The sequence below is a fragment of the Plectropomus leopardus genome, chromosome 5 (genome assembly GCF_008729295.1).
Source record: "Plectropomus leopardus isolate mb chromosome 5, YSFRI_Pleo_2.0, whole genome shotgun sequence".
Lineage (NCBI taxonomy): Eukaryota > Metazoa > Chordata > Actinopteri > Perciformes > Serranidae > Plectropomus > Plectropomus leopardus.
The window spans coordinates 589822-605760 of NC_056467.1; the positions used below are offsets into that span (position 1 = coordinate 589822).

At 40.5% G+C, this 15939-nt stretch overlaps 1 protein-coding gene across 1 annotated transcript in view; it reads left to right on the forward strand.

Annotated features, from left to right (window-relative positions):
• The window catches only part of plekhg2 (pleckstrin homology domain containing, family G (with RhoGef domain) member 2), an 81164-nt gene extending 65229 nt beyond the window's left edge, over positions 1 to 15935 (forward strand). The window contains exons 12-21 of the mRNA XM_042486878.1: positions 2819 to 2852; positions 3070 to 3168; positions 7016 to 7117; positions 9628 to 9666; positions 10801 to 10808; positions 12232 to 12381; positions 13631 to 13759; positions 14530 to 14701; positions 14913 to 15815; positions 15928 to 15935. Of these exons, the coding sequence (XP_042342812.1) occupies positions 2819 to 2852; positions 3070 to 3168; positions 7016 to 7117; positions 9628 to 9666; positions 10801 to 10808; positions 12232 to 12381; positions 13631 to 13759; positions 14530 to 14701; positions 14913 to 15815; positions 15928 to 15935 (1644 nt within the window). The remainder of the gene's footprint in view (positions 1 to 2818; positions 2853 to 3069; positions 3169 to 7015; positions 7118 to 9627; positions 9667 to 10800; positions 10809 to 12231; positions 12382 to 13630; positions 13760 to 14529; positions 14702 to 14912; positions 15816 to 15927) is intronic.
• Positions 15936 to 15939: the final 4 nt, after the last annotated feature.

Sequence of the window (15939 nt, forward strand, 5' to 3'; positions counted from 1 at the left end):
TTGTTGCTGCAAAGCTGTAACACATAAGAAATTTGTCTTTTGAGTTTTCAAACTTTTGAAACGTAGACTGTTGCTGTAGCGCCACCATGAGGACTGTTGGTGTGTGTTTGCAGCTGAGGAAGTGAGACTGGACCGATGTGGTTTATTTGTATGCATGGGAAGCCCTCTGAAAAATAATAATAATAACACTGAAGAACACAAGCGGGACAAAAAAGTAGCATTAACTGTAGTAGTATTGTTAGAAGCAGTATTATTTGTAGTAGTGCAGGAGCTGAACTTTTATTAACAATAGTAGTACTGGCTGCAGAAGTAGCAGTGCAGTATTATTTGTAGTAACAGCTTGAGTGGTAACAACTAGACTACTGTTTTACGTAGTGGAAGTAGTAGTAGAAGTAAAATTGATTGTATTTGTACCAGTGTAAATCATAGTACTGCATTACCTGCAGCACTTCTATGAGTGGTTGTACTGGCTGTATTGGGAACACTGGACATGGACAGCAGTATTGTTCTGTTCGTCTTTGCTGCCACCTGCTGCTCACTCATGAAAACTCTCTGAAATACTTAAAAGCTGTATCCATCAGAAAAAACCCTGCAGCTGCTGTGTCTTCTGTTCAGCAAAAATGCGTCAAAACCTCAATAAATAAATAATCAGTAACACATTTTCCTGCTGTAGATGGGCCATACTGCTCTGAAGTCCCACAACTATAGCATGCAAAGGTACACTGATTAAACAATACGGTAAAACAACAAAACATACTTTAGAGTATTTTGTACTTTTGGAGACATGGATACAGCCCTGGTTATGCATGTGCCAAAATTACCCATGGATCACAATCACTTTTCTTCTGCTGCATTCAGACACCTTTCACAAGTATTTAAGTTAAGTTTAAATAAAGTTTAAAAAACATGGGGGAAAAAGGCAATGAGCAGCTTGCCAAAGAACTTTCATTTTTTTCTCAGATAATGACATTGTATTTTTATTTATTTATTTTTATTTTCCATTGATTTGTTTGTTTTCTTTTGCTTATTTTTTATTATCTAATTTTCAGGTAATTTTTGTAATTGTTACTTAATTCTTTGCGAATTTCTGGGTCATCTCTTCTTAAGTAGCTCATTGCCTTCTTCCTGTGTTTTAGAACGAAATTAAGTCAATTTGCTCAGGTTTCACACTCCTAATAAGCAATTCACGAGAAGAAAACAAAACATTTTCTTTATTATTTGGTCTTTGTTATGTTTCTAATCATCAGGTCACTTTAGTCCACAGAAACACAGATTTAGAAACTACTACATCGTCCTCCTCTGATTCTGTAAAACGTGAGTTTCTGATGTGAACAACAAAAAACAGGCTGCTCACTGAGAGTTTGGACCAACAGCTCCTCCTGCTGGTTTAACTGTCGGTTTATATTAGCCTCTGCAGCAGTTAACACGGTGAAACACTGAGCCGTTTTTTCTTCTTCCTTCTTTTTGTAATAATGCATGTATGACCTCAGCATTTTGGATCAGAAAGTGAAATAATAAACATCATTATTATAGTTCAAAAAATGGACACACTTTTCCAAAAAAGTCCCATCGTTTTTTGTTTTGCAGCTGTTTGTGTGTGCCATTATCTGTGCCATTCTGCAAAGCAGCTCTGTGCTGCTGCAGAGGGCCACATCACACCCGACACTTCAGAGAGGAGCCTGATCCTGCTGCCTGCTCTGCCTGCAGTCAACACAGGGTTAACATCCATATGAGGCCCTGCTGCCTGTTAGACTGTCTCCTGATTTACCCTTGTCTCATTATTATTATTATTATTATTATTATTATTATTATTATTATCATTATCATTATCATTATCATTATCATTATCATTATTATTTTCGGGGCTACCAGAGTTTATTCTAATGCACGAGGCGCTGCCAATAACACAGAGCGATAGATACAGCAGGATTAGACCAATCACAGTGCAGTTTCCTCCAGATGATGACGTACCAGCACACGTAAGCGGTGACAAAGCGTCAGATCGTCTCCTGATTGGTGGAAAAGATCACCAAAACAAACCTTATTGGTTGAAATGCTCTCCAAAGGAACTATGGGAAACCAATATGGCGTTAAGCATCGATGCTAATGTACTTTTATCATCGAAATATGGATAAAATATGGACAGAAGACACCCAATATCAGATCAATATGGATTTATTGAACTAGATCCCGTAAAAACACCCGAATTCCCAGGCTGGACACTGGGGCTTTTTAAGAGCTAAAATGCGTCAGAGACATCCTTCTGAATGGCACAGCCAGCAGCTTTAAAAAGTAAGGCGACCCGACAAACGGTCTCAAAGGATTTTACAATGCGCCTGTGATTTTAGGACATGTGAAATAGTTAAAGACATTTCTCAGATTGTAGAAAATTTCTAGGATTTTAAAACATTTTCAGATGGGGGGACAAATTTGGCCCGCGGGCCATGAATTGAGTATCACTTATTTATTTCAGCCTCTGCAGTAAACACGGTGTTAAAGATCGCCCTCTGAGCTGAGCTCCTCAGCGCCCTGTGACTCTGTTTGTTCCCCAGCATGCATCATGACAGAGTCCCGTCTGTTAACGTTAGATGGCCTCAGAGGACGCAGTACTTCAAAGTATCACTTTGTCAAACAAAGGCAGAATGTTAAACTCACTCACTCAGTGTTGGACAGCGGCGTCCTTTTATTGTTTTTCAGCAGAAGTCCCTCCTCATACAGTGAGACATTATCTTCTGTCTCTTATCACGTCCCTCTTAAGTTTTGTATTAAAATAGTTTATTTCTCAGTGACTCACTCAGCTGATTATCATTCTTTCCAGGCGAGGCAGGTCCTGGGAGACAACTTCTGCCAATGTGAGTACACACACACATGCACACACACACACATGCACACGCACACACACATGCGCACGCACATGCACTACTCACTACTCACTGTGGTGTCACTGATCATCTTTCCCGCCAACTCTGTTCAAAGGAATTTAACTGTCGAAACCTGAATGCGTGAATCAGCTCTGAATAACTGCCTCTAGTACGAGCACATGTGGTGACATCACTTCCTGTGTTCCAGCTCCTCAGTTCGACCAGGACAACCTGAAGAAGTCGTCCGCGTCGCCGCGACTGGACGATATCCACGGCTATCACAGAGGCAGACGTCAGTCAGGTCAGGGTCAGTCGTCTCTTTGCTCCTGATCAAAAACAAAAAATACATCAAAGTTTTTACCATATATGGAGACGACATCTATAATGCATAATGAGGCCGTTCATAGTTATTATAAGACATTCATAATGCTTCGATGCACCATATAAACAGTCATAAAACATTATAAATGTTCCTTATAATGAATTATGAATGTCAAGTGTCTTATGGATGTTCTTGACAAATTAGTTATATATATATATAGATACAGATATAGATATATACACTCTTTCATATCTATCTATCTATCTATCTAGAGAGATAGATAGATACATCGATAGATCGATAGAGATAAAGAAGACAACAGTTATTTATACAGATTATAAGAATCAGAGGTTATGAGAAAACACAAAAAAAACTACAATATTAACAGATAGTGTTAGCGCGACAGCAGATCAATAAATGACTGGATAAATGAATCGACAACATCTTACAACTGAAAAGAAAGAAAAGGGGGTGAACCAGTCTAATAAGGCTTAAGATTTGCAAAAAAACCCACTAAATCACTATTCATCACTTTTACCCTGTAACATAATAACAATGAATAAAAAATGAATTAAATATATAATTATAATAATCACAAATGTAGTTTTATGGACATTTCTCCATTTTCCCTCTTTAAATATTTTTTTTCTTGTCAGAAAATTACCTTAAAAAAGTAAAGAAAAGAACAACAACAAAAAACAACTCTGTAACATAGTTTTAAATATATATTTTATAATAATTATGAATGTAGTTTTTTGGACTTTACACGTATACATATATATATATAAATACCTATACGCACCTTTTAGAAAGAAATAGCCATACTCACCTAGATTTTCAAAAGAAATACTTATACTCACCTATACACATATTACCAATCGCCTGTGGTGAGGACTCATGGTGTGCTATAAGAGTCCATGCAGCATCATAAGTTATCATCAAACATACACACACACACATACAAACATACACACACACACACATCTTACAATACACACACACGCACAGACAAACATACACACCACATGCACACACACACGCCACACGGACTTTCAAGCTGTGAAATTGTTTTTAAGCACAATTACCTCCTTTACATGCACCTTATTAATATTATTATATTATTATTATACTTTATTCACCTATATACTGTATATACACAAGTATTTAAATTATCTTTATTTTGATTTCTATTTTTTCTCTCCTTCTTACTTTCATCTTGACCTTATTGCTTGTCATGCTGCTCTGTGTGCCTTGAATTGCCCCCTGGGGACAAATAAAGTTTTTTGAATTTGAATTTGAATTTGAATTTGAATTTACATGTTTCATAAAAATGAGGAACACGATGATGCATTCATAACAATTTATGCAAGTTTCATTGTTGGTGTTAAGTAAAGTGCAACACATTTTAATGCATTATAAGAATATATGCTGCATCATAAGTTATTCAAGATTCAAGATTCAAAGTGTTTATTGTCATATGCACAGTATGGAAACATGTTTCCCTGTACAATGAAATTCTTACTTTGCTGTCCACAGAATGCCTAAAAAACGTTTAGCAAATATAAAAGAAATATGAAATAGAAATTTAAAAATTTAAAAATGTAAAAATGTACAATAGAAGAAGTTTAGAAATTTACAATAGAAGTAGAAAGAAACAGTGCAAATAAAACAGTACAGTGCAAATTTGAACAGTGCAATTGTGCATGTGTAAACGGAGTAGTAAACTGTCCGTACAGTTATGAGGTCGTGTGTGTGAGGTAGTAATTGCTGTGTGAACTCCTGTCAGCAGTTTAGGAGTCTGATTGCAGCGGGAAAGAAAGAGTTCTTAAGTCTAGTGGTCCTGCATTTCACACACTTCTGTACCTCCGGCCTGAGGGTAGGGTAACGTGTGAACAGACCGTGCTGGGGGTGGGTGGGGTCCTTCAGGATGGAGGCAGCTCTGCTGTGGACTCTGCGGTGGTAGATGCTCTGTAGAGAGGGCAGTGGAGTCCTGATGATCTTCTCAGCAGTCTTCACCACTCTCTGCAGGCGTTTGTGGTCCACAGCAGTAGCGCTGCCGTACCACACGGTGATGCAGCTGGTCAAGATGCTCTCAACGATGCAGCTGTAGAAGTTGCTGAGGATCTTTGGCGACATGCCAAATTTCCACAGCCTCCTCAGGAAGTACAGCCGCTGTTGCGCCTTTTTAACCAGCTGTGTGGAGTTGAGTGTCCAGGTGAGGTCCTCGCTGATGCGGACGCCCAGGTATTTAAAGCTGCTCACCCTCTCCACTTCAAGCTCCCGGATGAAGAGTGGCTGCTGAGGTCTCCTCTCCTTCCTCATGTCCACTATCATCTCCTTGGTCTTGTCTGTGTTGAGGGTGAGGTTGTTGTCCTCACACCATGACACCAGACTGGCCACCTCCCTCCTGTAGGCCGCTTCGTCACCGCTAGTGATCCGTCCTATCACTGCGGTGTCGTCTGCAAACTTCAGGATGATGTTTTCCTTGTGGGAGGCGACGCAGTCATGAGTGAACAGGGTGTAAAGGATGGGACTGAGGACACATCCTTGTGGGGTGCCAATGTTTGTTATAATGCTGGCTGAAGTCCTGTTACCGATTCTGACAGACTGGGGCCTGCCAGTCAGAAAGTCTAGGAGCCAGTCACAGAGGGCGGGGTGCAGACCAAGTGAGGACAGTTTGTGGGTGAGCTTGTGGGGGATGACTGTATTAAAGGCAGAGCTGTAGTCAACAAAGAGTATCCTGATGTAGGAGTCTTTGTTTTCCAGGTGGGAGAGGGAGTAGTGGAGGGCGGCAGCAATGGCGTCAGAGGTGGACCTGTATGCAATCATGTTTCTGCAAACCATGATTGCATACATTCGGTAAGCTGTTCTGAATGTGGGCCAGCACCACTCTCTCAAAACACTTCATGATGATTGGAGTGAGTGCTACTGGCCTGTAGTCGTTCAGACAGGTGGGTGGGCTCTTTTTGGGGAGGGGGACGATGGTTGTGGTTTTGAAGCAAGAGGGAACAATGCTCTGACTGAGGGAAAGGTTGAAAATAGAGGTGAGAACATCAGCCAGCTCGTTGGCACATGCTCTGAGAGCCCTCCCAGGAATGCAGTCTGGTCCTGCTGCCTTGCGGGGTTTGATCTTCCTCAGAGCTCTGTGTACCTGGCCTGATGAGACGGCTGGTGGGGGTGGGGTGGGGGGTTGAGTGGACCCGGTGTGTGTGTGCCTCTCTGTGTGGTAGCTGGAGTTCTCAAAGCGAGTGTAGAAGAGGTTGAGGTCATCCGGCAGGTTGTCTGTGGAGCTCACGGAGCTGATGGTGGTCCTGTAGTAAGTTATTAATACCTACCATAGATTTATACACATTTATACACGATTTATATAGATTTAACACAAAAGGCATCTATATTTTTGCTCAAGCTTTTATTATACGTATCTCCATTTGAGCTTTTCCATTTCCCATTTTAAATTTAACGTTTGTTATTTCTATTTTCTTATCGCCATTTTCAATTAGACCTGTACATTTTAAGATTTCAGTTTGAGCATTTACATTAAAGCTTTTGCATTTTATTTCACTTTTTTTACCATCACTTTACATTTTCAGATTATCATTTAGCATTTTAAATTTGCCTTTTCAATTTCCTTTTAAGTTTTAAGTTTAATTATGGCCTGATTATTCCTAGTAGTGTGAAAAATTAATAACGTGTTTATTTTAACTCTTCTAGTTTTCTATTTGGACTTTTAATTTGAGTTTGGACTGAAAATATCCTCCACATTGAGCTCCGTTGTTGTTCAGCAGGTTTTGTGAATACACTGAGGGTCTCTCTGCTCTGTTTGTCCCTGCAGAGCCTCCAGAGCTGCTGATGTACACACCTGAGAAGTCCAGGAAGAGTCTGCCGCTGCTGCTGGAGGGAAACCTGCCGTACAGACGCACCAGGAGGCAGTCAGGTACGCAGACGCTTCATTTAGAGCTAAAGAGTAGCTGTTGCAGCAGCTGCAGAGTAATACTTACATTATTCTAATAAACAAATGTTAGTTTTGTAGTAAAAATAAATGAGTCAGAGATGCATGTTTACCCAATGACATCGATCAACATAATATTTATTTAATTTCAAATTCAAACATATAAAAACAGTTTCTGCTCATGGCTGCCTGGAAAAAGACAATAAATGAAATTTGAATCAAAACAAGTACATCAATGGTTAAATTCAGGTAAGAAACTCTAGGCAGAGGTAAGGCTGTGTGATATAAACCAAAAAAAGTATTTATATGTTGCACTCTAGTTAGTTCTACTCCAATAATCTTGCAACGACACGATTTTATATGTCTCAGATATCAAATTCTAATATTCAGAACAGTAAAATAATGTAAAAAAAAAAAACTTCTCTCCTGTTAAATGTTATTCCCTGTTGCTTAGTTTAGGGTTTTTTCATACCTAAAATCAATATCACCATTAACTGAACATTTTACTTTGATTACGATCAAAGAACGATTATTTTGCTTTTTTGTGGTTTGTTGTTTGCCCTCATAGTTCACTGACACAGCGTCATGTGACCATGGTGTGTTGGAGTGTAATAAACATGTGATTTATTATTATTTATTAAACTTTCCAGCATTATATAAAAATAAAAAGCTCCATCTGAAACAAACTTCAGGTAAATTGAAGCACATTGTGCTGATAATAGGCCAACCTCTCCTGACTGCAGGACTCTGACTTCAGCTTCTGTCAAACTTCTGTGCTGTTAATCATTTTACTCAGGAATTAAAAACTTTTGAGTCCGCCTACTTCTCCTATAGCTGCCAACAGCCAACATTCACAGTTAGAGAAAGGCTGAAAATAAGCTCATGTGCTTGTGGCCCCGGGCCCCCAAAACATTACATCTGCCCCTGGTAATAATAATGAGAGCTCAGCGCGAGCGGCCAGATGAGACACGGAGCGATGCGTCCTGCTGTTTCTAAATAATTCATCCAAAGTCTGATTAAAGCTGAAACTAACACAAAGTCGTCTGTAGAGTCTAAAGAAGTCACTTTCACCTCTGCTGATGTGTCTGTTTCAGACACTTTGGTGCTGTGAGGAGAAGCTGCGCTCTGTTTGTCTGTCTTACTGCGCTGCTGTCGGACCATCGGCTGTTTGATCCGCCATGATGAAATGCTGTGGCTGTCAAACACTCAGATGTTCTACAGTCAAAGTCCTTCACTTTTTACATGATTGTTCAACACTTCTGCCCACGCTGTGTTTTGGCTTGAGATTTTCCTCGATGTCATGAGAGCGTGAGACAGAGCCCAAAAGCAGGAGACACAGCAGATGCGTAGGAGTTGGCAGCCCTTGTGTGGAAAGGATTAACAAAATTTTTAAATAACGGAAATACCCAAGATGAGCAAGATTATGTCGGTCAGAGGTTCAGAATGTCAGTTTCAATTATTTTTATAATGAAATGCTGTGGCTGTCAAACACTCAGCTGTTCTACAGTCAAAGTCCTTCACTGCGTTTGGTTCTCCACGGTGCTATTCTTATTATCATTGGCTGTTCATGTTGTCTGTCAAAACATGGCTGGAATTCGTTCTATTGACATTCTATGGTCTATATCTCATATTTCAATCGAGTAAAAGTTATTTCGCAATTACTATCATTATCATTTTATCAGCCAGCCCTACATATATACGTATGTCTAAGTTCATATTGCTACAAGGAGCAGAGCCTCCAGTCAGTGCTCAGGGTCCACACGACCCTCGCATCTTGCTCATTTCAACATCTGGATATGACATCATTAACATCTTCCCCACTATTAACGAAAATTAAAATGTAACTAAGTACATTTACTCATGAACAAGTGTGCTAATACACTCTGAGAAATAAAGCTACTAACTAGACCTATTTTGGAACCTTAATTTTTATGAGTGCACACACTTTTACTTCTCTGAGGTTTTAAATGCAGCACACTATTTCCGCAGTGTGATATAAGTTGTTCTTGCTGAAACTAATAATAATAATAATAATAATGAACTTTATTTGTATAACAACTTTCATACAAAAAATGCAGCCATATGTTTACAAGAAAGAAATTACATGCACCAAGTGCTTTAAATCAAAGGACATAAAGACATAATAAAACCCAGCTGAAAAATAAGATAAAGAATCTGATTATGTCCGTTACTGTAAATAAATGAGATGAGGAACAGAGTCACAGAGAACAGACGATCTATTGTTTTAAGACCACTGGTATTTGCCTGCATGAAGGGTCTAGCTGACATTTAGAATAATATCACAGAAGAATTTTTGCACCCTGCCAAAAGGGAAATGTGATATGTGATGGAAAAGCGTCTGGTCTCTATGAATTGTTAGTGTTGTATAACAAAGACATTTGGCAACATAGCCGGATGACACAATGTTCAAACAAGTATTAAACTGCAGTTATCCAGAGCATACAGATCTCATGAAACCTTTGTTTCTTTTCCAGCTCCAGCTAAAGACATCGAGGCAGCGTTTCATCCCAATGGTGAGAACATTTCCAGTTCTCAATTCAGACACATTCTGGCACATCAGCTTATGTTGTAGGAAGTTGCATGATAAAAGTGTGGGTTCAGGCCAGGTATAGGGACAAAAACTCCTGTGAGATGCCTACCCATATCTCGGGAATGGTAATAATTAGAAATCTCTGATTGGGTGTGCCTGCTTTAGTAGTCCCATCATGTGCATCAAGTTCCTGATCTGTGAATGTTTGAAGAAGTTTTAAGAACTTATTTAAGTTTAAGTAAGTTTTAACGTATGAAAAAGTGTTGGTTGGGATTAGGTATGGGATAAAATTTCCTGCTTGACACCTGTCTAATGGCTATATTTTAGCAATAGTAATAGTTTAAGACCCCAAATTTGGTGTGTGTGCTTGTCTAGTCGGATACATCGTGTGTGCCAAGTTTGGTCCCCATCGGTTAATGTTTGCAGAAGTTGAATTAGAAACTGTAGGTTGGGATTATGTATGGGATAACATTTCCCAGTGGACACCTCTTTAATAGCCATATCTTAAAAATGGTAATAGTTAAAGGCCCCAAATGTGTGTGCTTGTCTAGTCTGATAGTCTATACGATCAGTTAATGTTTGAGGAAGTGAAATGAAAAAGTTTGGAATAGGATTCAGCCAGGATACAATTTCCTGTTACCTGCCTAGTGGATATATATTGGAAACAGTAAAAGTCAGTCTTTAAATTTGGTTTGCATGCTTGTCTAGTTCCAGAGACTGTGGGTGCTAAATTTGGGTGTGATTGGTTAAGATTTAAGGAAGTGACTTCAAAAAGTGTCTGGGGTTCAATTAGGGGTTAAGAAAAAAAAAGCTCTGTACGGCAGGTCTTCTGATTTATTAACGATGTTTCTGGCAGTGTGAGCTCAGTGTTTGTGCAGCTCTGCAGAGCTGTCCTGCAGCCCGCCAACTTCAACACATCAAAACACACCTGCTGACCTGTTAAATCAACAGATCGCAGACAGTTTCATCGTTTGTGAATGTGAATGTGCATGTTGGGTGCAGGAATATCTGTCAAACAAAAGTAAGTCATTGATAACATCTGTCTCTCTGCTCTCTCCTGTTTCGACATCATGCTCCTCTGTCTCCTCTTTTTTCCGCCATCTGGGAAATCCACCAGCTTTGAAGGTAAGAGTCTGGCGCTCCACTGACTGTGAAAAGGAAATCCTGATTAGCAGACTCACAGACTGACTGATGACTGATTTTTTGTTATTTCTGGAATTTTACAACATTTTCAGGGCTTAAGGACACTTATTGGATTTTAGGATATTTATGGATTTAAGGGTGTTTCCTGGATTTTAGGAAATTTCTAGGATTTTATGTTTCTAAGACTTGAGGACATTTGTCAAATTTTAGCACGTCTAGGACTGTTGGAACTTTCTTGGATTTTAAGACATTTCTTGGATTTTCTGATGATTTTTAAGACTTTGGAAAAGGAATAATTTAATAAAGGAAGTCTGTAGAATACCGATTATAGAAAGAAATGCAACTTTTCTGAGGTGGAATAGTAAAAAAAAAGACAATCAGTGATGGTTTAACCATTTGACACCTGAGCAAATTGGCTTTATTACCTTCAAAATCATGGAAAAAAGGCAATGAGCAACAAAAGAATAAAGATTAAGCACTGGAAAAAGTGCTTAAAAACGATAATAATTGGATAGCATAATTTTAAATATGCAGTTATGATAAATATAAATACAGTTTTTCACATTTTTTTCAAAACATTTTCCCTAGCTTTTTAAAAAAATATTTTATAAATCTAATAATTTCTTGCAATTTGTAAAACATTTCTTAGCGATAAGCTCATTGCCTTTTTTCCCATGTTTTTGAAGTAAACTGCACCAATTTTGGCTCAAAGGTTGAAATACTTGTGAAAGTCATCTGAAAAAAGCACAAGCTGTCACTCAAGGTTTCAGAGGGTTAACTCTTTAAAACCTGGATGGACATCATTTTTCTTGGTCAGCACTGAGTACTTTTGCAAGTACTAAAATCTTTGTCAGTAACTTGGTAAGAAATGTCCCTTCAATTGTAAATAAAAAAAAGAAAAGAAAAGATGACAAGAAAATAACTTAAAACTTAAAAAGAAAGAAACAAAATAAGAAAATAGTGACTAGGGGAAATTAAAAAAAAAAAAAAAACTAGACATATAATTGTTATAATTCTATATTTAAAATTAGATTAAAGTCAAAGTATTGCTATTATTATTCATATTTATTATTTTTATTTTGGTTTAGAAACCTTTTTTTCAGGCCTTTTTCTCTTTTTTGTACCTTTATTATCTTTCCCTTTTTGGTGTTAATTTCAGGTCATTTTCTCAAAAACTTTTACCTTTTTTTTGCCAGTTTTTGGGTAATTCCTTGTTAATTTGCTCATTTCCTTCCTTCCATTTTTTAAAGCAATCAGCCTAATTTGCTCAGGTTTCAAAGGGTTAAAGATGTGAAGTTTTGTCAAAATCTGGCGATACAGCCTGAACTCAGAATTAGAAAGGGACTGGACTGAGGACGTTAATGGAGACCTTGTTTTCACGCTGTGTCTCTTGTGCTTCCTGTAGCAGGCGGGCAGCGAGGGCGAGCTGTGCCAGGCGGACAGTCTGGGCTCAGCAGGCAGCAGCAGCACGCTCGCGTCCTCCGTCATCGAGGTGGAGGCCGAGAGGAGCGAGTCGGGCCTGACGTCACAGCTGCGGCCAAACCGAGAGGAAGAGGTACTTTACTGTGATGGGACGAGGTGTGACAGGATGTGATTTAGGTTACATCAAATTTGTTTCAAATTAGGTTGGACTTGACGTTTGATTTGATTGGGTATCAGCGTCAAATAAGGCCTGCGCGGATGTACGCTTGGATATTGAACTCAATCTGATCAGCCCGTACTCATTCAAAAAGTCCGCTACGAAATACCGATTTCGTAGTGATTTTGGTGTATGATCGAGCCGCCTTCATGGCGATGTGGTGTTTTAATACGCCGCTGGACGGCACCTGCCACGGCAGCATGATACGTGGGTTGGTGGCTTCAGGTTGAAAAGCTGTCTGTAAAAACGTAATATAAGGAACCAGAGGGCGTAGGGCGGATCAGAGGGGCGTTTGATGGGTCCGGCAAATCCCGAACTTTCACCTGGTGTTCGCCTCTCATCTGAATGTGATGTTTTTCTGTACATCTCACCATGTGCCAAATCCTAACCGTGTGCGTCTTTTGACTTCCTAGCGTTGGCTTCCATGTGCTTTTGTTGTTCAAACATATTATTATATTATAAATAAATAATATCCATTCGCGTTTGTAGCATAATCCCCAGTTTTGGTGGCATCACCCAATCTCAGAAAATCCAGGGACAGGCTGCGGAAAATCACCAGTGTTTGGGGGCTAAAAAGCTGCTGGAAACACATTAGTGACTTGCTCAAATTCAACTGGTTTTGCTTTTTATTGGTCTTGAGTCGCGGTATGCAGCTTATGATATGATGAGTATGAAGAGTACCATATTTGTGGTTTGCAGAAATGAACATTTTCTTTTGACAACTGGGCTGCGTTTTGACCAGCATTTTTTTTTTTTTTGGCTAGGTCTCATTATAAAGTCGTCAAATACCACCACTTTTGCAGCAATTTCTGCGTCTGGACAGAACTGTTCACGGTCTTAAGATACCCCACCAGACAGCCGGCAGCATAACATGTGGACTATCGGTATCAGTTGAAAACGCAGCCAGACAGAACCTGTCGTGTCTGCATGATATGCAGCTGCAGGGTGTCACATTAAAACGCTGCCATTGACAATGTTAAATAAGGAGCACAAAGGTGCCTGAAGGGCAGGCGAGAGGGGCGGTGGATGGATCCAACAAACCCCGGACTTTCATGCAGGAGTCCATTGTTCGCTTCCCATGTGAATGTGATGTTTTTTTGTCCTACACCTCACCATGTGCCTCCTTCCCCTAATCCAAATCGTTTTCCATTGCTTTAATGAGGAGGAAGAGGATGAGGAGGAGCTGAGCACCCTCAGCCCTCCCCCCACTCTGTCCATCACAGAGGAGATCCTGGAGTTCATCAACCAGAGCAGAGCCAGAGAGGGACTCACTGCCATCTGTACTGACACAACAGTGAGAATACACTAAACTCTATTATTATTATTATTAACCCTTTAGGGTTGGTGCATTTTACACACTTTTCATTCTTGGTTTTTTGATAATTGTGTGTCTGTTCATGCATGTGTCCTAAATGTAGTCCAGATTGTGTATTTGAGTGTAATCAGTGAATTTGCAGCTCAGCTCCTACAATAAGTCTAAAATACACTGTGGAAACTAAATAGTTACATTCAGACTGTTCAGGTCCAAAAATGCTCCATTGAAACCCATTCAAACTGACATTTTTGATCCCACAGCCATCAGAGCAGAAAAACAGGACTTGTATTATTTCTGGGTGTCATTCTGGGCTTTTGACTCTGAATTTGTCATTTTGACTATTTTCCACCTGATGAGGTCATTTTGACCATATTTGGTATATGGAGGAAATACATGCTATTTCCACTAGGTGACCTGTCACAGTCAATGTAGCTGCTGATCACTGACATATCCCAGACTGTCAGCAGCTACACTCACACACTGACATATCCCAGACTGTCAGTATAATTTTAAAAATCTACTCAGCATGCAGTATATTGAAAATAATTAATTTTTTGTGTTTTTTTTCTTTATCATGACAAAAACTTGGCATTTAAAAGGTTAAAAATCTAATGGATGAATATTTGCAAGTCATGATTAGGACTGATGTTGGTAAAAAAAAAAAAATAAACTCAACTTTTAACTTTTTCTCTTGGTTTTCCTTTTAAATCTAGACATTTAAAGACACTGTTGTCTTACTTTTCTTCCAGGAGCAGATCCTGGATCAGCCCAAAGAGAGCCAGCCTCCATCTAACCAGACCAACTTCACCTGCCCACTGCCCCCAGTCGCCTGCCCCTCCAGTCCTGACCAAGGACCCACGATGCAGCTGGAGCAGGACAGAGCAGAGACTGAGAATGACACCTGCCTCCAAAGTCGACCCGGTGGGTTCTGAAAAGGAGGAGCAACCTGACAATGAGACGACTACAAATGAAGAAATTACAGATGCAACAAGTGAAGAGGAAAAGGGAGTGGAAGTGGATGTAGAGACGAAAGGAGAAGTTTTGGAAAAAGAGGAGAAAACAACGGATGAAGGAGAAGGAGAGAATATTATCCCGGTCCCAACATCACATCGTCACCCCTCCGTCTCCGCAGAGGAGGAAAGAGAGAACAGCAGGGAGGAGGCCAACACCTCCCCCCCAAACCTCCTTCATCACCCCCTCCAGAGATGCCAGCCACCGGCGAGAGGATCCCACCTCACCAAGCGCGACCGGAAGATCATCGAAAAGATCCGGAGTTACTACGAGGCTGCAGCCGAGGCTGAGGAGGACGAGGCAGCGGAGGAGGAAGACGAACATGGAGAGGGAGCCGCATCAAGGAGGAGAAACAGTTTCTCACAGATCCCATCCGGCCTGGTGAAGGAGTCGGTGTCACGGTTTGATGTGAGCGGCCACCAGGGGGAGCCAGAGGGCGGACCATGCAAGTGTGACGCAACTGAAGCAACCGACAGAGATCAAGAGATGGAGTCCTGTCCCTCGACTGGTCCCATCTCTACCCCAAATCTGCTCTCAGAGAGCGACGGACAGGCAGATAAACCAATCAGCTCGTTGGATTTTGATGCAATTTCAACGACTTCAGCCGTGATGGAAGACAAGGAGACTCCAAACCAAGCGGGTCTGGATCTGCAGTCGAACCCAAACAGGCCCGTTGCAGAAGAAGTTGAGATGAATGGAAAACTATGCAAAGGTCCATCAAAGGAAGGACTGGAGGACAAACAGGAGGACAAAACGAGTCTTGTGGCTACTGGGGAACACGAAGAGGGACCAAAACAGTGCAAACACAGAGAGGACATGATCAAAAGCAGCGCTGGAAACCAGTTTTTGATCAATGGGCGTGAACCTAACCAAGCAGGCCCGGCAGAACCAACCGGGAGCAACAAGGAAGCACCGACATCTCTGCCGTCTACGGAAATAAAGCAAAAAAACGAGACCAAAACTCAGTCCACTTGGACTAAAACCAAACAGTCCAAGACCAGCGGGAACCTCGAGGGTCTTCCCAGTCAGATAAAAGTGGGCCGATGGTCCCGCCACTCCAGGATTGTCACCGCCAACCGAGTCTTGTTCGAGAGCATGGGATCGGACGTAACTGGTATTCGGTTATTTGAGGCCAGTCCCGTAGTGGA